The sequence below is a fragment of the Aspergillus pseudodeflectus genome (genome assembly GCF_044049435.1).
Source record: "Aspergillus pseudodeflectus strain CBS 756.74 chromosome Unknown BJX68scaffold_101, whole genome shotgun sequence".
In the NCBI taxonomy this organism is placed as follows: Eukaryota; Fungi; Ascomycota; class Eurotiomycetes; order Eurotiales; family Aspergillaceae; genus Aspergillus; species Aspergillus pseudodeflectus.
In genome coordinates this window covers 1-18,833 of record NW_027263877.1, presented here as the reverse complement: position 1 = coordinate 18,833, position 18,833 = coordinate 1, and the positions used below count along the sequence as shown (strand labels likewise).

At 52.3% G+C, this 18,833-nt stretch overlaps 9 protein-coding genes across 9 annotated transcripts; 4 read left to right on the top strand and 5 right to left on the bottom strand.

The window, feature by feature from the left end:
- Positions 1 to 408: 408 nt before the first annotated feature.
- On the bottom strand, positions 409 to 1,216 carry BJX68DRAFT_249968 (cupin domain-containing protein). Its single transcript, XM_071042186.1, has one exon. The coding sequence runs from the start codon at positions 1,115 to 1,117 to the stop codon at positions 584 to 586; it is 534 nt and encodes a 177-aa protein (XP_070892435.1). The 5' UTR covers positions 1,118 to 1,216; the 3' UTR covers positions 409 to 583.
- Positions 1,217 to 1,488: 272 nt separating this feature from the next.
- Positions 1,489 to 2,759, top strand: BJX68DRAFT_274225 (uncharacterized protein; the record flags this gene model as incomplete). Its single annotated transcript, XM_071047613.1, has 3 exons — positions 1,489 to 2,006; positions 2,065 to 2,408; positions 2,600 to 2,759. Exons 1-3 carry the CDS (start codon positions 1,596 to 1,598, stop codon positions 2,757 to 2,759), a joined length of 915 nt encoding a protein of 304 aa, XP_070892434.1. The 5' UTR covers positions 1,489 to 1,595.
- A 252-nt stretch (positions 2,760 to 3,011) lies between these two features.
- Positions 3,012 to 3,967, top strand: BJX68DRAFT_249967 (uncharacterized protein). The gene is made up of 2 exons (XM_071042185.1): positions 3,012 to 3,216; positions 3,320 to 3,967. The coding sequence occupies exons 1-2, from the start codon at positions 3,020 to 3,022 to the stop codon at positions 3,723 to 3,725; spliced, it is 603 nt and encodes a 200-aa protein (XP_070892433.1). The 5' UTR covers positions 3,012 to 3,019; the 3' UTR covers positions 3,726 to 3,967.
- A 1,244-nt stretch (positions 3,968 to 5,211) lies between these two features.
- On the bottom strand, positions 5,212 to 7,334 carry BJX68DRAFT_274223 (uncharacterized protein; the record flags this gene model as incomplete). The annotated part of the gene is made up of 4 exons (XM_071047612.1): positions 5,212 to 5,486; positions 5,674 to 6,608; positions 6,663 to 7,188; positions 7,244 to 7,334. The coding sequence occupies 4 exons, from the start codon at positions 7,332 to 7,334 to the stop codon at positions 5,212 to 5,214; spliced, it is 1,827 nt and encodes a 608-aa protein (XP_070892432.1).
- A 2,049-nt stretch (positions 7,335 to 9,383) lies between these two features.
- BJX68DRAFT_249965 (uncharacterized protein) lies at positions 9,384 to 10,012 on the bottom strand. The gene has a single exon (XM_071042184.1). It carries the CDS (start codon positions 9,671 to 9,673, stop codon positions 9,491 to 9,493), a length of 183 nt encoding a protein of 60 aa, XP_070892431.1. The 5' UTR covers positions 9,674 to 10,012; the 3' UTR covers positions 9,384 to 9,490.
- Positions 10,013 to 10,266: 254 nt separating this feature from the next.
- BJX68DRAFT_249963 (uncharacterized protein) lies at positions 10,267 to 12,325 on the bottom strand. The gene is made up of 6 exons (XM_071042183.1): positions 11,779 to 12,325; positions 11,683 to 11,722; positions 11,453 to 11,624; positions 11,253 to 11,389; positions 11,140 to 11,194; positions 10,267 to 11,073 (listed from the first exon to the last, which is right to left on the bottom strand). Exons 1-6 carry the CDS (start codon positions 11,917 to 11,919, stop codon positions 10,467 to 10,469), a joined length of 1,152 nt encoding a protein of 383 aa, XP_070892430.1. The 5' UTR covers positions 11,920 to 12,325; the 3' UTR covers positions 10,267 to 10,466.
- Positions 12,326 to 12,517: 192 nt separating this feature from the next.
- On the top strand, positions 12,518 to 13,872 carry BJX68DRAFT_25275 (uncharacterized protein). The gene is made up of 3 exons (XM_071042612.1): positions 12,518 to 12,667; positions 12,740 to 13,216; positions 13,362 to 13,872. Exons 1-3 carry the CDS (start codon positions 12,634 to 12,636, stop codon positions 13,778 to 13,780), a joined length of 930 nt encoding a protein of 309 aa, XP_070892429.1. The 5' UTR covers positions 12,518 to 12,633; the 3' UTR covers positions 13,781 to 13,872.
- Positions 13,873 to 14,274: 402 nt separating this feature from the next.
- On the bottom strand, positions 14,275 to 15,777 carry BJX68DRAFT_249957 (SDR family oxidoreductase). The gene is made up of 3 exons (XM_071042182.1): positions 15,556 to 15,777; positions 14,895 to 15,496; positions 14,275 to 14,845 (listed from the first exon to the last, which is right to left on the bottom strand). Exons 1-3 carry the CDS (start codon positions 15,601 to 15,603, stop codon positions 14,623 to 14,625), a joined length of 873 nt encoding a protein of 290 aa, XP_070892428.1. The 5' UTR covers positions 15,604 to 15,777; the 3' UTR covers positions 14,275 to 14,622.
- A 251-nt stretch (positions 15,778 to 16,028) lies between these two features.
- On the top strand, positions 16,029 to 18,711 carry BJX68DRAFT_249954 (fungal trichothecene efflux pump). The gene is made up of 10 exons (XM_071042181.1): positions 16,029 to 16,236; positions 16,298 to 16,411; positions 16,464 to 16,501; positions 16,555 to 16,708; positions 16,778 to 16,998; positions 17,052 to 17,098; positions 17,150 to 17,788; positions 17,869 to 18,088; positions 18,162 to 18,252; positions 18,333 to 18,711. Exons 1-10 carry the CDS (start codon positions 16,099 to 16,101, stop codon positions 18,384 to 18,386), a joined length of 1,716 nt encoding a protein of 571 aa, XP_070892427.1. The 5' UTR covers positions 16,029 to 16,098; the 3' UTR covers positions 18,387 to 18,711.
- The last annotated feature ends 122 nt before the right edge of the window (positions 18,712 to 18,833 follow it).

Below are 18,833 nucleotides of genomic sequence, written 5' to 3'. Positions count from 1 at the left end.
GATTGAGCGCGACCTGTTTCTCAGAGACATGGAAGCCGGCAGCGTCCCGTCCTCCTCCTCTTCGCCGTTTCTTGTCAACATGACCCTGGTAGTGGCTTGTCTATATAACTAGTATCGCTTCACATGCACTTCGAACTTACTACAAATGGTGGCACAGTACTTCTGCAGGCGACCCTGGGTCTTAATCGGGAGTTCCTGGGGACGCAGTAGGTACTAGTAGTTTTCGACGGCTGGCTTGTGGTGCTCGTACTCCATTTGACAGGCGCCTTTCTTTGTCCCTTGGTTGACCGGCTATCAGCCCCAGGGTGGTGGCCGGGAGACCAATGAGGCGTGACGACATCAAACTGACTACTTTTAGGTTAAGAGAGGTGATACAGCAGCAGCATGAAAGAAAGCGAACAAAAAAATGCACCCTGGGCAAGCTTGTGATTCTATCTTCATCTCCCTTTATTGAGCGCGCAGCCAGCCAGCCGTATCAGCGAGTCCGTTTCCCCTTCCACGTTGTTGACGGCGATCTTCCATTCCAATATCTGGAATTAGGTATTTCATCTCCTCACTGCATAGCCATGCGTCTACTCCAACTCTACAATCTGCTGCTTCTGTCCCTCATTTCCTCCTCGACCATCGCACTAGGCTCCCACCCCGGCTCCGCCATCTCAAAAACGCTCTCCTCAAAGCTCGGCGCGACCGAACACCCGACCAGCGTCCACTCGCCCAACGAAAGCGCATGCTGCCACTCCCCCGCGTTAATAACAATCTGCGGCCGCTCCTCATTCCACAGATCGGGACCAAGGACATAGTCCCGAACGCCCGTGCCATTGTCCCATGAGAGCGAAAGCTGTAAGGGGGCGCCGGCGTAGTAGTGCCAGACCTCAACGGCGTCGGTAACGCGGTGCCAATTGGAGACGCCTGTCGCTCCCTCTAGCAGGTAGTAGATGTAGGTGCTTGCGGCGCGGCCGGAGGGGAGGGTGTGTGGGTCGCGGAAGGTTTCGGTGTAGTAGCCGAGTTCGACGCTTGGGGTGAGGTTTAGGGTTGTTATGACGTCTTGGGCTGTGTGGGTGAAGGAGAGGGTTGTGGAGACAGAGTTTGACATCGTGCGAGTAGTGGGGGATTGCATTGGTAGGTTCGTTGGCCTATTCAGGGAAGCAGGGGGAAGGGCAAGATGAAAGAATGTCCAGGCTGCTAAACTAACAGAGGCCGAGCGGCGTGTTTTGAGCGAGGGGTTGTTTATCAAATCAGAGTGGCTGGGGCGGGAATAAGCATAAACCTGGCAAACTGATCGGCGCTAAAATTAAGGCACACTCAATGCGGCCTGCCGATCATCAATTCTTTGTTGGCGGGGTGACAGGCGCACAGCCAAGCGGGCCGCTGCTGCAACCCCAGGAAATGCATATACCCAGAGCAGTCAACGTACTTGAGCTGTGTTTCAACTTCTGTAGCACAGCATAATTATCTCAATGCATCAAGTTAATGAAGAACAAGCCTGGAAACGACTTGTGCTGCATGTCCATCTGTACAATTTGTACATAATGGCATCTTCCCACAGCAGCAGCGAGCACCTTTCCTGAATCCACATTACTTATGCTCCTGCAAACATGACAGTTGACTTTGACCGCACGCTGTGCGTCTCCATGATGATGGCGGCCTTTACCGGCATCGCGTGGTACATCGGAGTTGAAATCAACATATTGCTATTCCTCGTCTTCAAGCGACGGGGCCGCGGGCTATACTTCTGGTCCTGTGCATTTGTCTCGTGGGGAGTTGTCTTACAACGACTTTTCATCATCTTTGCAGACTTTAACGTCTGGAACGAAGACCAGATGATACCGGGTATCATCCTCATCTACCTCACGTGGATGATGATGGTCGTCCCGCAGAGCTGGGTGCTGTATTCTCGACTGCATCTTCTCATGAGCACGGGAAATGCATTGAGGGTGATCAAAAGGATTCTGATATTCAACTCTGTTTTTTTTTCGATAGCACCAGTGGTCATCGGGACGATAGCTGTGAGTGTCCGGTGGAAAATTACAGCGCCGGGTCTACTTCACATCTAACATTGAGCAGCAAACAACAACGATGAATCCAGACCTGCCTGGCATAAACCTGGCGTGGGATCGCGCTCGGCTCACCGTCTTCTCCATCCAGGAAACAGCCCTCAGCATCCTCTACATCTTCAAGGTCAAAGAATACCTCTGCGAGCGCGTTCAACTACACCACCTTATCGCCACCACAACCACTCGCAGCCATGAAGACGCCGATCAAGATCCTTCTGTTCTTCGACAACTCGTGTATGCCAACCTTTTCATCATCGCCCTCGATATCGCGCTTCTGGTCATCCAGTGCTTAGGGATCTTTCATCTTCAGGGAGCCTTGAAGCCATGTGTGTATGGAATAAAGCTCAAAGTTGAGTTCGTTTATACTCAATCGGTTGAGGGATGGAGTCAGGCACTTGGCGGGTGGGAGGGTATTGCTTGGTTCTGGGCTGGAGACTGACGGTGGAACCGAAACAGGAGCTGAGCGTAGTGAAGGAATGATTAGTAGCAGATGGTATGGGACTTTTTATGTTGCTTCGACTATAGATCGAAACAATTAGTACTAGTCGGATCGTGATTAGCGGATTCAATGACATGATTCCTAGGAAACATAACCGCTCGCACCACAGTGGCTCACTTAGAACGGACGGCCACCCTGACCAGGCAAAATCCATCTATTTACATGAGGCCTCAATGTGCACTCTTCGTGGGTCGGAATATCCGTGATCGCCGCCGCCCCCACTTCCCAACTACACAAGTGGATACGCTACCTATCTCGCGACAATGTTCATCTTCATACACACCATTCTGCACTCATTTATGCGCAGTTACATATTCTCGCGCAGGTATTGGCTGCTTCTATCGAGATGCAAACGATCCAAACATAACCTGCTGCAGCCAAGGGCGGGGTTGCGTGGTTCAAATTTGGACCCCTCACTCTCGGGCCACATCCTAAATCATCATCCCTCATCTCTGCCACTTGAAAGATGGCTTCCACATCGGCAAAATCACTGGGTGCCTTGCCAAACGAGTTACTTCTCCTTATATTGAGCTTTAGCGACTACCCCGCCCGTGTAGCTGTCGCGCAAGTCACTAAACACCTCCGGTCATTGATCGATTTGGAGGAGCCAACTTCCCCAGAGAAGAGGCTGGCTTTTCTGATTGTTGCAGAAACATGGTCGAGGCACGCTAAGTCCCCCAAATTGCCATTCCATTGTGCTCTTGTTTTAATCTTCCATCGACGGTCCAGTACCCCGCGTCACCCAACCGGCAACTAACTGTCCCAGGTACGCAAAGAAGTTCGCCTGCAGCAAGTGCCTAAAACTGCGGCCCGCTGTCGCATTTGCCGACAAGCAAACGAAGGCGAAGCGCAGGAAAGGTGGGCCTGATAGCAACCGTCGGTTCTGTGTAGACTGCGGAGTCAAGCTTCGCCTCTACCAGCCAGGCCAGACGATCGAGGTGCGAAATTATGCATCGTACATTTGCGGATTATGCTGGAGGCGGTGCGATTCCGGTCGCTATTGTGTAATGTGCGCTGCCTGCCAGGGCTGCATGATATCCCGCAAATGGGTGCCCCTGTTCGGAAGAGTAGTCGAGACAGAAGATAGTTGTCCTCGGTGTGCAAGACCTTGGATGATCTACAGTCCGCGGAGGTGGCGAAGCGCCGTTATGCAGATATGCTGGCCTCACTAGAAGACCTAGGGCCGTCGGCTTCTAGGAGAGACGAATATGGGGAACCATGGGATTAAGAGGCGAGTTTCGAGTCTACCTTTGGTTGTATAGTCCTTGATGAAATCCCCGAGTTGAACGAGTGGGATGGGTCAGTTCTGTGCACGCTTCCTGGTTCAAGTTTCCTGCCTTGCATGGCCCTGCCCTGTATTACCGAGAGGAAGATCTACTGTCTTTGTGGTAATAAACGTATCACACGATGCGCCTTTTTTTCTGACCATCGTTGGAACTGAAGAACTTTCCAGGCGCAAGGGGCGCAGCCCACTAAAAATCAAAAGACCACACACCCCTCAGTGGCTAGGGTATCTCTTTGTCCCTTGGTTGCCCAGTTATCAGCCAGGTGTGGGACGGTGGCCAATTAAGTATGATAAAATTACAGGGTCCAGGGCTAATTTAGGATGTTACGGGTGCATGAAAGAAACCTTTTTTTGCAAAAAAAAAAAAAACCTACAGGGTCATGGAAAACCCCATGATTCTGCGCGCCTTTGTTTGACAACAGCCATATGGGCCCGCTCCCCCGCGATGCTCTCGGTTGGGATTTCTGAGCTCTGCGCCTCTATCACCCCATATCCATGCGGCTAATTGAAATCCTCAGTCTGCTTCTGTTCATCCTTGTCGCCGGCGCCGACGCCAAGAGCAAGAAGCCGAAGAAAGACAGACACGGCAATGAGGAATCGAGCTCTCCGTCTCCATACGACGGACCCAGGTGGCCGTACCGTTGGACTGGGACCTACTATAACGGGGCGATTGTAAGTGATATACATTCCCCACTGACCAGAGTCACGTCTGACATGTTTTCGGTTGTTGTCGTAGGATCTCGCCGCCTCGATCGACCGATCGCCCCACTGCGCAGAAGCATATCGGGCCTCGTCTACGGCCTCTTTCAGCGGTCTTCTCCTCGTGGGCCCGGGATCAGAAGCCAACTCGCCTCAGTTTGTCCTGATGGGTTGGGATAGCAATACGGTGCGCGCAGCCTCGTGGCCGGAAATCGATATGGGCTCGGATACCTATGGATGGAATATGCATAGCCCTGATCTACGCCTCATCCTTAGCCAACTGAATAAAGTCTGGATTGAGGGTGAATCGGACAAGCATTAGATGTGGTCCGTGGACACCCAGTCCCCTCGCAATCAAAGTTCATTTGCCATGAATGTCTTGTTTACTGGTGACGTGTGTCCATTATTCTTTTGCGTTCTCTATTACCAGAGGTATTCAAGCTAAGCCTTCATCAGGACAACACATCCGACGATCCACGCGCAACAAACTCCGAAAACTGGATGAACATAACCATACCCGGCTGCCAGGGACGGTCTTCGGAATGGTTCAAGATGGTCGTCTCGACGCGCACTGCAGGTCGCCAACGTCGCTCTATACAGAACATCACCTTCCAGGGAACATTCGATCCGCAGAAGGCCACTTTCCGCTGGAATGGGACGTCCTGGGGCTCCGTTCAGAGTGAGGTGTGGTATGGGCCGGAAGGGACAGCAGATGATTTTAATGAGGGGACTTTTATCTTGTCATTCACTGGGGACATTGATTCGGGGCGATCGGATGAACTGCGGACAAGGTCTGGCGTAGGTGGACCAGAGTGGGTGAAGAAGTACGATCGGGAGGAGAATGTGCCTCGCGAGGTTGAGGAGTCTGGTGCATCATTCATCCAGGAAGATAGATGGTTGTATATGCTTGCGGTTCCTCTAGGCTTGCTGTCGTCGGTCTGATGAGTATCTGGAGAATTTTTATTTTGTTCATATTCCCTTTGTTATCGCTATGATGTTTCTCGTGCTACCAGTTGGAGGGCTGGGCTATTGATCAAAACGCATCATTCATTTCTCTCCATTGCGACTCCCATACTCAACATGCTGCGCATCCGTCGCAACAGCCGCCTTCTCATCCACCTCCACCACCATCGCACTCGTATCCGGCGCAAGCTTATTCCCAAACCTGCCAACCTGATACCAGGGCAACGCAAACAATGCATCCGTACTCTCCAGCGACCTTCCGGCCAACTCGGGGACAAAGAACCAGACCCAAACCAGGCCAATAAAGCTAACCACCGAGCAAAACGCAAAGAACCCATAACTCTGCAGCGACAGCAGCATCTCCGGCACGGCTTTTGTGTTTCCATACTGGTTCACGAAATGCAAACACATGACTATCGAACTGCCCAGCGCGCGCAGCCGCAGGGCCCAGATGTCTGCGTTGACCAGGTACTGGAACGCATTCCAGCCCATTGCCCAGCCGAAGCCCGAGAGGTAGATCATGGCGATTGCGCCGACGGCGGCTTGGTGTTGGGTGCCCGTGAGGTTTCCGGCTTCGAGGGTGTCTTCGCCGACGATGCCGAGGAAGATGGCGATGTATGCTAGGCAAATTGTTTGGATGGTGATGCCCATGTATAGCGAGCGGCGACGACCGACAAAGTCGATTAGGAAGAAGGCGCAGAGGTATGCAGAGACGAGCTTGACGATTCCGAGAATGCAGCTGGCAAGCAGCTTTTCGGATTGTCCGGTCTTGCCGAGGACCTTGAAGAACTCCGTTGCGTAGATTGTAATCGAGCTTGCGCCGGACCATTGCCCAAGAACCTGCGACATGACCCCGAGCATCAGGCGGTAGCGGTTCGCGGGGATGAGCACCAGTTCGCGGACTTTGCCCCAGCGTGAGACGCCACGAGTGCCTTCTTGTTCGCGCTCGAGCTGCTCGCGGATCGAAATTATTTCCGCTTGGATGTATGGGTGGCTGCTGTCGAGGTTGCGGAGCTTGATGAGGGATTTCTCGGCCTGTTCGTGCTTGCCGGCGATGGTGTAGTATCGCGGTGTTTCGGGGACGGTAAAGGATAGCACTAGGAAGAAGCTTTTGCGAAATATTAGTAACATGTCAAACATGGTAGGAATGGAAGCGGCATACGCAGCGAATCCAATGTGCGCAAACTGTGGCGCAACCCACTGCCATCGCGACGAATCCGAAAGATTAACGGACGCGCGCCAGTTACTGAAGAAGGCAATAGTCGCACCAAGGTAGACCGAACCGGCGAAGATGTTGGTGAGCATACCGCGCACGCTCCTCGGTGCGATCTCTGCGATGTATGTCGGTCCGACAACAACCGTCATGCCAATACCCAGACCAGCGATGAAGCGACCGCCGAGAATCTGCCCGACATTTCCGTGGCTAGTGACGACGATGATAAATCCGACAAGCCATAGAAGAGAGAGGGCCTGGAGAGTTCGCACGCGTCCGAGCCGGTCACACAGGAAGAAGGCCAAGAGGGATCCGGCGATACTGCCGAGTTGGACCATGCTCGTGATGTTGGAGAGTACATCAGCTTGGTGGCCTTCAGATCCTTCCTCTAGGTGGAATTCGTCTTTGAAGCTCTGCAAACTTGTCATGCCGCCGACAAGGGCTTCGTCTAGTCCGCGACTTAGGCCAAGAAGTCCTTTGTTCGTTAGTCAGACCCAATGGTACTGTCTTATCAAGCAGGAACAACGTACCGAAGACCGCGGCACTCCAGAAAAGCCGCCAGTTCCATACTTCACGAGGCGTCTCGTGCACAGCCTCAGGTTTACTGATGCCGATTCTCATTTTCGGGAGTAGCTGCAGCGGACTGTCGTACACTATGCTATGATAACCGCCAATGGACCTGGGGACAAGCAGAAACAAAAGCACAAGCGGACGATTTGCGAAACTCGTCTCGCCAACCTAATATATGAGAAAGCTACGAACGGAGCACTGGCCACCGAGCACCTCCAGTCCTCCCCGTCCGCGGGGTCTCGTTTTGCACAGGTTCCATAAGCACCGTCATCCGGGCGAATGCGGGGAGGAGTTGGAGCAGGATATGTGGAGAGGCCGGATCAAGCATTGGCTGATAAAATCTCCAAGCCGTGGGGGCGAAAGTCTTAGCGAGCTTGACATGCTCATCCATCGCGCCATCTCCGCCATCATTGGTGCGTTGTTATCGCTGGCCGTTCGGAAGTTGACCGAGCGCCTCCCTTCCCCTCAGCGGACTGTTGCCGTCGTCCCGGTGGGGATGGGAGAGGCCAGTTGCTGGAAGTGAGTACATCCGAAGATGAGCCGAGGATATATTGCGATTCGAACGGCGTGGGAGGTTGGCAAAGTTCGATGGGCATGCGGTAGGAGTACCAACCACCCACAGACTCGGCTGTGAGGTTGGCTTATATGTGCCGTCCCCACGATCCCACATTGACTCATTGAGTCTGCCTATGATCCTCACGTAATAGGTGCTTACCGAAGACCGACTCGTGCCCATGCCAAGATGCCGGACATATGTCCGAAGAATACAGATTCTGTCACTCTCGTCTCCAAACGCTCGAGGACGCCAATCACATGTTTGTCGCCGGGACCCGAGTAACGTTATCCTACAGGCATATTCCACGTGTATCCTGAGTCCTAACATTATTGCATTCTGGGTACCACTTAGGAACTCGTAGTCTGCATTTTGGTGTTGGAATTATAGCTGCAAAGCCGGTCAAGCTGGCGGTCAATGCTACCTGCTTGGCTATCACCAGCCTTGATGGTCGAGACACCCGACATATCAGCATATCAACTTAGCGTCAATCGGCTGTCCCACACGCTGAGTCAATTTGGACCTGAGCTGCTCTATTAATCGCCGTGCGATCATCGTCATCCAATAGAATCATGTGTTCGTTGCTGTCAAGGAGCGCGCAGAGGCCCGCTCATTTCTGCACCTAGATTAGAAACCTTATCTTTTTTCGCACCTCTTCCACACCACTTACTACGTTGTACGATTGTATGGTTGAGGGAAGCAGTTCGACAGCAATTTATTTAGTCCGGTTGCTCAATGCTCCTCCTTCCTTATGGGTTCAAGTCGGGTTGCCATGTGTTTCTATAGATATATATTGGTGACGATTCCTAAAAACTGTCCCGGGGCATATAAGCACTCGATATGAACGTATGATCCACAACGATAGAGTTAATACCCAGAGGTTCTAGAAGTGAGCTAGGTAGTGTGTAAGAGGAACTGTAGACCAGAAAATTCCCGGTTGGAGAGGATATCTGGTTCTTGCTTAGGAGATCATCTTGAGTTGGCCATGTTTCGCTGGGAATAGTGCATCGCCGACAACATTAACATCGTCCAAGATGCGTGCAGGTACCACACACAGAACTTCTTCTCACTAGGTCTGACGGTGGGTGGTACTTACACGTTGTACATAATTCCATAATTCCGTTATAAACCATGGATTCTTGTACACCCTCTTGCTGTTTAGTATACTGAGAATGTGAGCACCGGTTAGACTTACCTATAGCAGATAAACCGGCGCTCATCCCACGCTGATTGTGGGTGTATCAGCAGTTGATAAACAGCTATAATTATAATACAAAGAGGGGACTTTATTATGAACTAGATAGGATTCCGACACCTACTCTATTCCCAGATAGCAAGTCTATGGCCGTTCCAAATATGCGACGTCTATGAACAATCAATGAAAGCTTGTTTGCCGCATCCCCAGATCCTGGGACCAAAGTCCGTTGGAAGCCCCGCTTATCGCTCCTTTGTCCCCCACGGAAGGTTCTAGCACACATGTCACATGTCTTATTTCATGTCATTTAGCTATATCTGGCGATTCCCTACCTATATAGCTTCATTATTCTACACACCTCTAAATGCATATATCATCGTTGACTATGCCTGGGTTCTCTCCTGGAGCCATAGCGTGCTCTGTCAAAGTCTACTGGGAAACGGACATCGTACTGACTACTCAGAAGAAGAAGACCATTCCAATGTACCAGGCGATCCAGTGCGTACCTCCCGTATATAAGACTTGAAATGTCGGGAAGTAGGGAAGTAACGCCCGAGGGTATAACGAATAAGGATCGTACGATGCCTGGGTCGCGCCTTGGCTGTTAAGGAAGGAGCAACCCAGCCTTCGTACCTTCTTCATTCGTGTCCGAACGGGTTTAGCAGGTATGAGGGCCGCTCCTTCCTTGCTCCGGGAAATACAAACTTAAGGAAGGCGCGACTCAGAACGTGCTTTCCTGTCATGAAAACCTTAATGTAAGGAAGGTGTGGCCATCGTACCTGCCTAACCTGTGTACTTCGTGGGTCGCCACTTCCTGTTGTTACAAGTTCTATGTCGAAAGGTGGGCTCTAAGGGACAGAGTTGCGCCTTCTCTCGTCTTTTGGGTTTACGTTCCCTCCTCGCGTAGCTCCGATAAGTGACGATGAAGAAGCGACTCGGGGGTGGCACGTAGCTTGCTGATTAGATTCCATTAGATCACGCCGGTACGAGGGTCGTTCCTTCCATCTTCGTTAGGGGTACACCCGGCAAGTACGCAAGGAGCGATGGAGCAGAGCTCTTGACCAGTAGTACAAAATTCAAAACTTGGGGAAGGAGCGACCCAGAGGTGTACCAGATAAGGAAGGGACGATGGGTTGCCCACTGTCGCACCTTCCCGATCATCATATATGCTTTGGGAGGAAGGAACAATCCACCACAACCATTGTGCCTTTCTCATTTGTCTTATACCGACCCCGGAAAGTACGAGCGAGGGTTGTCGGGTCTTCTCCATGTACATCAAGGCTATATCTGGGAGGCAAGCAAGGCGCCGGATATGTGGAGAAGCAAAACCAGAGGACAGATAAAGTTCCAGAGAGGAAACATTATCCAGACTAAATTATACATTGGAAGTCGAATATAACCTGCTTCTACCACCAAGGGCAAGCAACCGAGCATTCTATACAGTAGAGCTGGCCTTAGACACCGGCTCCGACGACTCGAGGGTATACTCAGTCGTGACATGAATAGCCAGGTCATTTCTCGGCTGCGGCCTCGTCACAGAAAGCCTCCGATCCTTCGGGCCCTCCAGAATATACTCCTCGCTATCCCCCGACGAAATGCGCGTATCCATATTCTTGCTCGGCAATACATTGTCGAGCTCGAAATGCCGCCCATGACTCGCACGCCCCGCCCTCGACGAAATAAACGTCTTCGTCCCACCTCCCGACGCCTTGGACCCAAAGTTATTATACCCCTCACTGTTATATCCGGGACTCTTCGAGTTCTTGCGATGTGACGAGCCGAGGAACCTCGTGTGTCGGAACAGCGGCTTGATTCCTGGTAAGGAAGCGACGATTGCGGCGACGAAGCATTCGCGGTTCGCCCAGCCCAGAGCGATGGGCAGACTGGTGATACTTCTGAGCGAGTAGTATGCGCGGAGGATCGTGCAGATCATGATGAAGATTCCAGACGAGAACATTAGGGCGAGCACAACTTTGCGTTGGATGGGGACTTGGAGTTTTGCGAGAATGGGGATTGGGATTATGAGGATGCAGACGTCGGATCTGGGAGGCAGTTGTTAGTGGTGCTCTGTGAGGGTAGGAGGATGATAGACTTGGCTGGCGACGTACAAGACATTGAAGACAGCGATTTCGACGTAGAGTGGCTGTCGGAGAGTGCAGTAGTCTATACCTTGCGTTAGGCACACATGAGATTGGGTGTTCCACGATAGGGGGATTCTTACCTCCTGGGTATGGCTGGATTTGCCAATTGCGATAGACGGGCGTACAAAGGCAGACGTGCGTCAACACACACGCAAGCCAAATGATCCCACAGAAAATCGAAGTTGCAGTGACGACATGGCGGTGCCATGTTCCGGCTCTGTAGGAGAAAGAGTGTTAGTCGTGCGAAACGGCGTGGTGTAAAGGCAGCCTGGCCACATACGTGAGTTTCCAGTATAGGCAAAGCAGCACCCCTTTTAGGCACCAGATATAGCATATATACCAGATCCAGTTCATAAAGGCTAGCTTGGAGCCTCGCACCATGTCGGGGATCTGGTTGTCGGGGACGAGCATCGCGGATTCTTCATTGAGGCCGATGTTGGTTCCTAGTATGTCTGCGCCAATGTTTAGCGAATGTAGACTAACCAGCGCCAGGTGCTGCGAATAGCTTACCCATTCTGTATATATTGACCGTTTGCATCGTGAAGAATATCTTTATGATTGAAGGTCAGTCGACATGCGTTTGTCAACTTTGGACGAGACTCATACCATGGCCAAGGTTGCAAAGGCATCATCCAAACGCAACCCACGAATCCCTCCCATGCTCAGCCGGGCCACCAACCGCAGCAGGAGAAAGAAGATACCAACACCATATTCACTGAACGTCTCAACATTCAAGTCGTACGCCATGGTGAGCGACGCTAGATGACAAGGTCTTCTTCACCCTTCACGATGGGGTGGGTTTCTTGCAAGCACTCATACGGAGTTCTCACATCGGAATTGTCTCGGGGTACTCCATCGTAAGTCTGTCGCAGTATTATATTGCAGGCCTCTCGGGAAAATAGAATATGACAGGGGTCCTCGCTGGCTGGATTGAGTTTTGGCAGGTCTGCAGAGCAAGGAGCGTTGTCTCCACTAGCACAGGGACTCCGTTTGGTATCGATTGCTATCGGCCAAAGGATACCTGCAGGATTTGCACAGGTACGGCTAAGTCGTATCTGGGACACACTGTTAACTGATCTAGGTAATGATACTCTTGCCAGGTTTCAGGTGCAGAACCGTTAGTCCCACAATTGCCCAAGCCACAACCTGTAGAGCTCTGGGTCTCATGCGCATACATCAGTGTAGTACCTGCTCAGTGCTGCCAAAGCGGACGACGTCCGTCCTCCGACTGTTAGCTGATCACTAGCGGGGACACACTATGCGTCTCCAACAACAATGGAGTAGACTTAATAGTCGTAACTTGGAAAATGTCTGGTTACATTGTTAGTTTCTACCAACCTAATAGCCTTACTGAGGATAATCATCGCTTTCCAGATATATAAGGATCGCAATTCATCTACACTATTGAATCTGATATCGAAACTGAGGCCCGCCACACACACCCTCACCAATCAAACATAGATGCCGCCAAAAGTTGCTTTGATCACTGGTGGAGGTACGCCCAGTTACTCCAATCCCGAACACATCCAGATTTTGTCCATGAACTGACACAGTCTGGAAACTCCAGCCAGCGGAATGGGCCTGGCAGTTGCCACAGCCCTATCAGCACTACCCAGCTGGGAAATCCACATCCTAGACATCAACTCAAAGCGCGGGTCGGACGCAGCCTCGACCCTCGCCCGCACAAGCTTCCACTACGCCGACGTGACAAAATACAACACACTCTCAGAAGCATTCCAAAACGCCTTCATCAGACACAACAGACTCAACTTCGTCTTCGCCAACGCCGGCATGATCGAGCGTTTCAACTTCTACGACCCCTGCCCCGGCCAGACCACCGACAGCAAATCCATCACGCCACCACCAGAGCCCGATCTGCTGTCGATCGATGCCGATTTGAAGGGCGTGATCCTGACGACATACCTAGCGCAGCACTACTTCCGTGCGTCGCCCGATCAGGGCAGAGGCGCGAGCCTTGTCCTGACCGCGAGCTGCGGCGGGCTGTATCCGTCGTATTATTCTCCGCTGTATTCTTCTGCGAAATGTGGGTTTTAACTTTCCATGGTGCATCCTTTGAATCCTTTGAATCCTTTGCCCCATACCCCGGGGAATATCTCGCTCTGAAACCCGGTTCTCGATGCGCTAGTGACTGGGTAATTTACATTCCTGACCTAACATCTGATCGGCAGTTGGAGTCGTCGGGTTCATGCGCTCCATCGCCCAACATTTCAAAGCGCGCGGCGTCCGCGCAAACGCCATCTGCCCCGGAATCGTACGTACGAACCTCGTCGATACGAAAGGCTGGAGCGCGTTCCCGCAACACCGATTCACGGAAATGGACTCTGTGGTCCGAGTCGTGCTCCGGCTCGCGGGCGTGAGTGAAGACCAAGGCACAGGCCAAGGCAATGGAGAAGGAGATGGAGACTCGGGCTTGACAGATGCAAAGGGAACCCACCTGCCCACGGAAAGGCTGTTCGGTTTGGCGGTGGAGATTTCGGATAGCGGAGTGTACTTTCGTGAGCAGCATCCATTTTGCGATGAGGGGATGCGCGAGGTTATGGAGGCGACGGTTTTGGAGAACCAGGTGGGGGCTATTTTGGATAAGTAGAGGGGATAATCTTTCAAGGAATAGATTGTTGATCATTTTTTCCTGGCTCAGTATAGGGTATGAGGGAGATATACATGCAGGTGGACAAGAACATCGAAAGCGCAAAAGGACAGGGATCTTTCCGCCATTTGCTGCAGAATTTGAGAAGATTCTCCTTGCAGAATCAGGGGAGTCGACACAAAGGCAAAGCACTGGACAGCAGACCAGGGGGCCAAAGGGACGAGAGCCTGAGAGCGCCGAATCATGCTGAGGAATCTGGAGGAGTGTCTGGGCTTGAGCTCCACACGGCTGGCCGTTGACAGCCCTGCCAACCAAGATTGCAGCGAGGACACCATCCCGAGTCCCGCGAAACCATGTGGACCCTGATCGGCCCGCGACGGGCGGCGGGCACCAGGTTCTTCAAATGTCACGCCACATGATGCAGGAGGAGGTTAGAATCCGGAGGTTGAAACAGTAATTACTCGATATATCAGCAATAGTGAGCATAGTTAAGAGGCCCACCATGATGCAAATCTTGAATTCCAGCAAGACTCCCAGACTCTTTACGGACGGCAACTACACAAGACCAAGTCGGCGACTTGGCACAAAGACATTCTTGTCGGGCTGGGCCGAATAACTATTGACAATCTCAAAGGCCGTGGCCACTGACAGGCGAGAATACACTCAAGAGAAGAACAGGCAAATCCCGAGAATTGGAGTAGATGTTCGAGTTACGTATTTCGATCGGCCATGGCGGCGCCACAACGGGGCCGCTTATGCATGCCCAGCCCATTAGGGCTCCTTTGGCTCACCTCAACACCCTTTCGTGGATCTTTCCGGAGCTCCTCCGGCAATTTCCTGGTTTATGGAATCGCATCTGGAAGCTGCGAGTCCTCGCCGTGCATCATGCGGAACAGCGGTTCCCACACCGTGACGGCCCGTTTGGTGATGGCTCCATTGCCGTATTCGGGCAGCTTGTAGTAGATCAGTTTGTGCGCAGAACACTCGAGGATCTCGCCGGCCATTCCCGTCGTGTCTTCCAGGAAGACCTGGTATGCCTTCAGGACGGTATCAACGGGGGTGACACTGGAAACGTGTGAGCATTACACGTTCAAATTGGGTTCGATAAACTCACCATTCAGGGGTGACGGCCGCAATCATCTCCGGTGGAACAATTGGAGTAGCCACGATTCCGGGCATCACGACGTTGATCAGGATGTTCTCTTTCTGCTTGAGGAGTGGAGCCATGCCGCGCACAAAGTGGTTGACGGCGGCCTTGGTGCCACAGTACACAGGATACGTCCGGTGGGGAAAGACCGCTCCAATACTCCCCGTGATGACAATGCGACCACCAGGGACAGGATTATGTCTCATGAAATGCGTCGCCAATTGGGTCCCGTACACTACCCCCTTGTAGTTGATATCCACGACGCTCAAGTCAGGGGCTGGCGGGACATCATCGACGCTCTTGTTCTTCCAGTCGTATATATACACCGATGAGGTATCGACGATGCCAGCATTGGCGCACAGTGCATCGATGCGGCCCCAGAGGTTGCGGACTTCGTGGAAGACGTTCGCGTATTCCTCGTAGTTGGAGACGTCCGCTGGGAAGAAGCGGGCATTCTCGCCTGGGATGATCTTGAGCAGGGCCTCACCAGCCTCACGCCGTCGACCTACACATGCAACCTTCCATCCGCGTGCTGCCAGATCTTGCGCAATGTCAATTCCCATGCCGGACTGCGATGGTGACTGATCAGTCATTGCTTGACATTGTCCCACGCCCTTGAAGTACTGACCGTAGCTCCGACCAGAATGGCGACACGGTCTTCCACATGCGAGCCCATTTTGAAGGTAAGAAGCACTGGTTTCGGAGGGATAAATTGCTGCCAGGCTGTTCGTCGTCGCTTTCAAGGAGTAATCCGGCGTATGCGCAAAGGCCGGCCTTTAAAATACCCACTTCGACAGACGATACAGAGTCGTCCACTAGCTCGTAGCTGGTCAGAACAATCACAAATCGCTTGTGCAGGATCCAAAGCTAAAATCCGTCAGCGAGTCAGGAGCTCCTTCGATAAGGGACGCAAAGCTATGACCCACGGACGCTACAGTCAATAGGCTGGATTTCACCAATGGTCTGACGGTTTCTGCAAATTCTGTTGGCCACAGGCCATGTGCATTGGGGAAGGCCTCGCCGAACCCACCAGTTCCCCGCCCCATGCAGGGATGCTTAAGGACCTGGTCTTCGCTGCAGGAATGCAGGTCGACCTGTTCCCTTCCTCAACCTTTGACTTCTTTCTTCTGTTTCTGTGTTGTCTTGCTCCATCTTTTAATTATCCCTATTAATGATGGCGCTCGACAGCGAGAAAGGCCCAGTGCAGGACACTGCTCGTTCTTCTGAGCCGGGGTCGCCATCCACAGACCTCAATGACCCCGTGGCCGAGCCACCGATTGTGACTCTGAAAACGTGGATCGTCTCGTGTGTAGGTCCTCCAATTGTCTCTCGTAGACCACAACCGTAGCCAAGGACTGACCCTTGTCTAGATCCTCTCCTGCGGCTATGGATTGTCGTTCTGGCCCGTGCCCGTTGTGGCTGCTATTGGCACCATGGTTTCGGCTGATATGGGCGACCCAAATGGATACATCTGGTTTGTGCCTGTATGCAATCCGAGCATGCCTTTCTATTGATCCATTGACTGATGCGTCTTAGGCATGGACCATCTCGATCACATGTGCTTTCTTGATCTTGTACGGTTCACCCTACTTGATCCCTCGGGATGGAATGCTGATTCTCGTTACAGTGGCCCAAATACGGATCTCCTCGGTCGCCGCTGGTTTCTAGTCTTGGGTAACCTAGTGTGCTTTGTCGGCCATGTCATCGTAGCCTCTGCGAAGAATACGAACCAGATAATCGCCGGTCTGGTTGTCTCTGGGTTCGGCGGAGCAAACTGCCAGGTACGTCTTACCCGACAGCTCCAGCAACCTCTACTAGGCCCGCTCTAATATAGGCGCTGCCGGATATAGATGGCAGCATTTGCCCTCCCGGAGCTTCTCCCAAACAAATGGCGCCACATTGGGGTGGTCATTGCCGATTTCACTGTATACATCGCCGTGATTGTTGCGCCCGTCACTGCGCGATATGGTTATGAGTTTGGTACCTGGGAATGGAACTTTTGGGGAATCGCCATCTTCCAGTGTCTCTCTTCCCTCGGACTCTTGCTGCTCTACCACCCGCCTAAGCACCCGTATGAGTCTGCTTCCCAGAAATTGTCGCATCCAAAGCTAACAGACGACCTAGTCTCGGTATTGGTTATGTAGATGCTTTCAAATCCCTGGACTACGTCGGTAAGTATCAGGCCACCTTTGTACATGGAAGATCAACTAATGATTACATAGGTGCATTCCTGTTCATCGGCGGCGCAGTCCCCTTCCTCATGGGCATCGTCTGGGCGGGCGTCTACGACTCCAACGACGCGCACGTCGTCGCCCCTCTCGTCGTCGGCGCAGTCGTCCTCATCTTATTCGCCCTCTGGGAAACCTTTGGCAACCTCAAATACCCCCTCACCCCAACCTACGTCTTCACCAGCTCATGGGGCCGCGACTTCACCGCCCCCGTGATCGCTCTCGGCGTCGTCAACATGTTCTACTACTCCTCCAGCATCCTCTGGCCGCAGATGATAACGCTCTTCTACACCAACGGCGGCACGGACTGGGAGTACTCGATCATCCTGTCTCTCCCGCAGGGCTTCGCAATTTTCTTCGGTGCGATCCTGTTGTCGGTTTTCGGGAGCAAGCTGAGACATTGGCACTGGCAGTTGACGGGGTCGGTGTTTGTCATGGTTCTCTTTGGCAGTTTGTTGGGGCTTGTTACGCCGGATAATAAGGGGACAATGATTGCGTTTCTCTTCCTCTCCCAGGCGGGCTTTGGGTGGGGGCTGTACCTCAGCATCGCGATTACGCAGATGGGGGTTGAGCATAAGAATCTGGGTGTCAGTGGAGGCATTTCGGGGTGTATTCGGTTTGCCGCCGGTGCAGGTAAGCTTTGCGTTTCGATCACCATCTTGCTCCTTCCGCGAGTTCGGCTTCGGTATGCTAATCCTGACTCTCTTTCTCAGTCGCAACGTCGATCTACCAAACCGTCTACAGCAAGAGTACGACAAAGTACATGACCGAGTATATTCCCAAAGCAGTCATCGCTGCCGGCTTGCCCGAGTCTGACGTGCCCGATCTCATGGCCGTTGTGGCGGGCGGTGCTTCTGCTCTAGCGGATTATACTCCAGCTGTTGCCGCTGCCGCACAGGCTGCTCTTAGCAATGCCTACTGCAAGGCTATCTTGTACGCAACCCCTCCCGGGTGTTATCTCTCGTCTTTCCCGTGTAGGATGAAGTCACTGACCTTGGTGTTCTAGCGTGGTTGCTATGGTCTCCATGGCCTTTGGTATTCTAGGTCTAGGCGCTTGTCTTTGCTGCAAGGATGTGGACTCGAAGATGACGAACAAGGTATGACAATCCGTTCTCCTTGTTGTCTGCCTACTGGTAAAATTCTGTTGCAATACTGACCGGTCTTGTCTTCCTTTCAGATTGAAGTCTATCTCGAGAACACCGAGCTCGCAGACCGCAACAAGTACCACTGAACCACTACTGCTATCGTGATGCAGATTATTAAAGCTCTTTGTTTTCCCGTGGGCACACTTCCCATGTGGACAAACAGAGATGTTAGCGGGGGTGGCCACCCTGCGGAGTTTGAAGCGACCAACATAGAGTGCAGCAAGAGGCCTTATTTCTCTCTCCATGATTTCATTTATGCACAGAACGATTACATATACATTACCTACCATTATAATGATGATACTCACCCTGGTGTACATACCGGGGCGTCAATGATTGAAACGGGCCCGGGTAAGCTGGAGATATATTGTCAGAGCAGTATAGAGCCTAAAGTCAACTCGCTCCCAGTAATAGTTTTCGACTGTAGCAGATTCTTCATTTTATTTTCCCGCGAACTTGGGGTATTAAGGCTGGAAAGCTACTCGGCACCGCAGCTGCAATCATCGGCCGCTGCACAGCGCCGGGAAGCTATC

Excerpts from the sequence above, each read along its gene's own strand:
- BJX68DRAFT_25275 (XM_071042612.1), top strand. The coding sequence starts at position 12,634 with ATGCCGCCAAAAGTTGCTTTGATCACTGGTGGAG. Across the intron at positions 12,668-12,739 it reads TGCTTTGATCACTGGTGGAG|CCAGCGGAATGGGCCTGGCA; the intron begins GTACGCCCAGTT and ends TGGAAACTCCAG. Across the intron at positions 13,217-13,361 it reads GCTGTATTCTTCTGCGAAAT|TTGGAGTCGTCGGGTTCATG; the intron begins GTGGGTTTTAAC and ends TCTGATCGGCAG.
- BJX68DRAFT_249965 (XM_071042184.1), bottom strand. The coding sequence starts at position 9,673 with ATGAAGAAGGTACGAAGGCTGGGTTGCTCCTTCCTTAACAGCCAAGGC.
- BJX68DRAFT_249968 (XM_071042186.1), bottom strand. The coding sequence starts at position 1,117 with ATGCAATCCCCCACTACTCGCACGATGTCAAACTCTGTCTCCACAACC.
- BJX68DRAFT_249967 (XM_071042185.1), top strand. The coding sequence starts at position 3,020 with ATGGCTTCCACATCGGCAAAATCACTGGGTGCCTTGCCAAACGAGTTA. Across the intron at positions 3,217-3,319 it reads GTTGCAGAAACATGGTCGAG|GTACGCAAAGAAGTTCGCCT; the intron begins GCACGCTAAGTC and ends TAACTGTCCCAG.
- BJX68DRAFT_249954 (XM_071042181.1), top strand. The coding sequence starts at position 16,099 with ATGATGGCGCTCGACAGCGAGAAAGGCCCAGTGCAGGACACTGCTCGT. Across the intron at positions 16,412-16,463 it reads GATACATCTGGTTTGTGCCT|GCATGGACCATCTCGATCAC; the intron begins GTATGCAATCCG and ends GATGCGTCTTAG. Across the intron at positions 16,709-16,777 it reads TCGGCGGAGCAAACTGCCAG|ATGGCAGCATTTGCCCTCCC; the intron begins GTACGTCTTACC and ends TGCCGGATATAG.
- BJX68DRAFT_249957 (XM_071042182.1), bottom strand. The coding sequence starts at position 15,603 with ATGGGCTCGCATGTGGAAGACCGTGTCGCCATTCTGGTCGGAGCTACG. Across the intron at positions 15,497-15,555 it reads CCATTCTGGTCGGAGCTACG|TCCGGCATGGGAATTGACAT; the intron begins GTCAGTACTTCA and ends TCACCATCGCAG. Across the intron at positions 14,846-14,894 it reads GCGGCCGTCACCCCTGAATG|TGTCACCCCCGTTGATACCG; the intron begins GTGAGTTTATCG and ends ACACGTTTCCAG.
- BJX68DRAFT_249963 (XM_071042183.1), bottom strand. The coding sequence starts at position 11,919 with ATGGCGTACGACTTGAATGTTGAGACGTTCAGTGAATATGGTGTTGGT. Across the intron at positions 11,390-11,452 it reads TGCCTATACTGGAAACTCAC|AGCCGGAACATGGCACCGCC; the intron begins GTATGTGGCCAG and ends TTTCTCCTACAG. Across the intron at positions 11,195-11,252 it reads AATCCAGCCATACCCAGGAG|ACTACTGCACTCTCCGACAG; the intron begins GTAAGAATCCCC and ends CGCAAGGTATAG.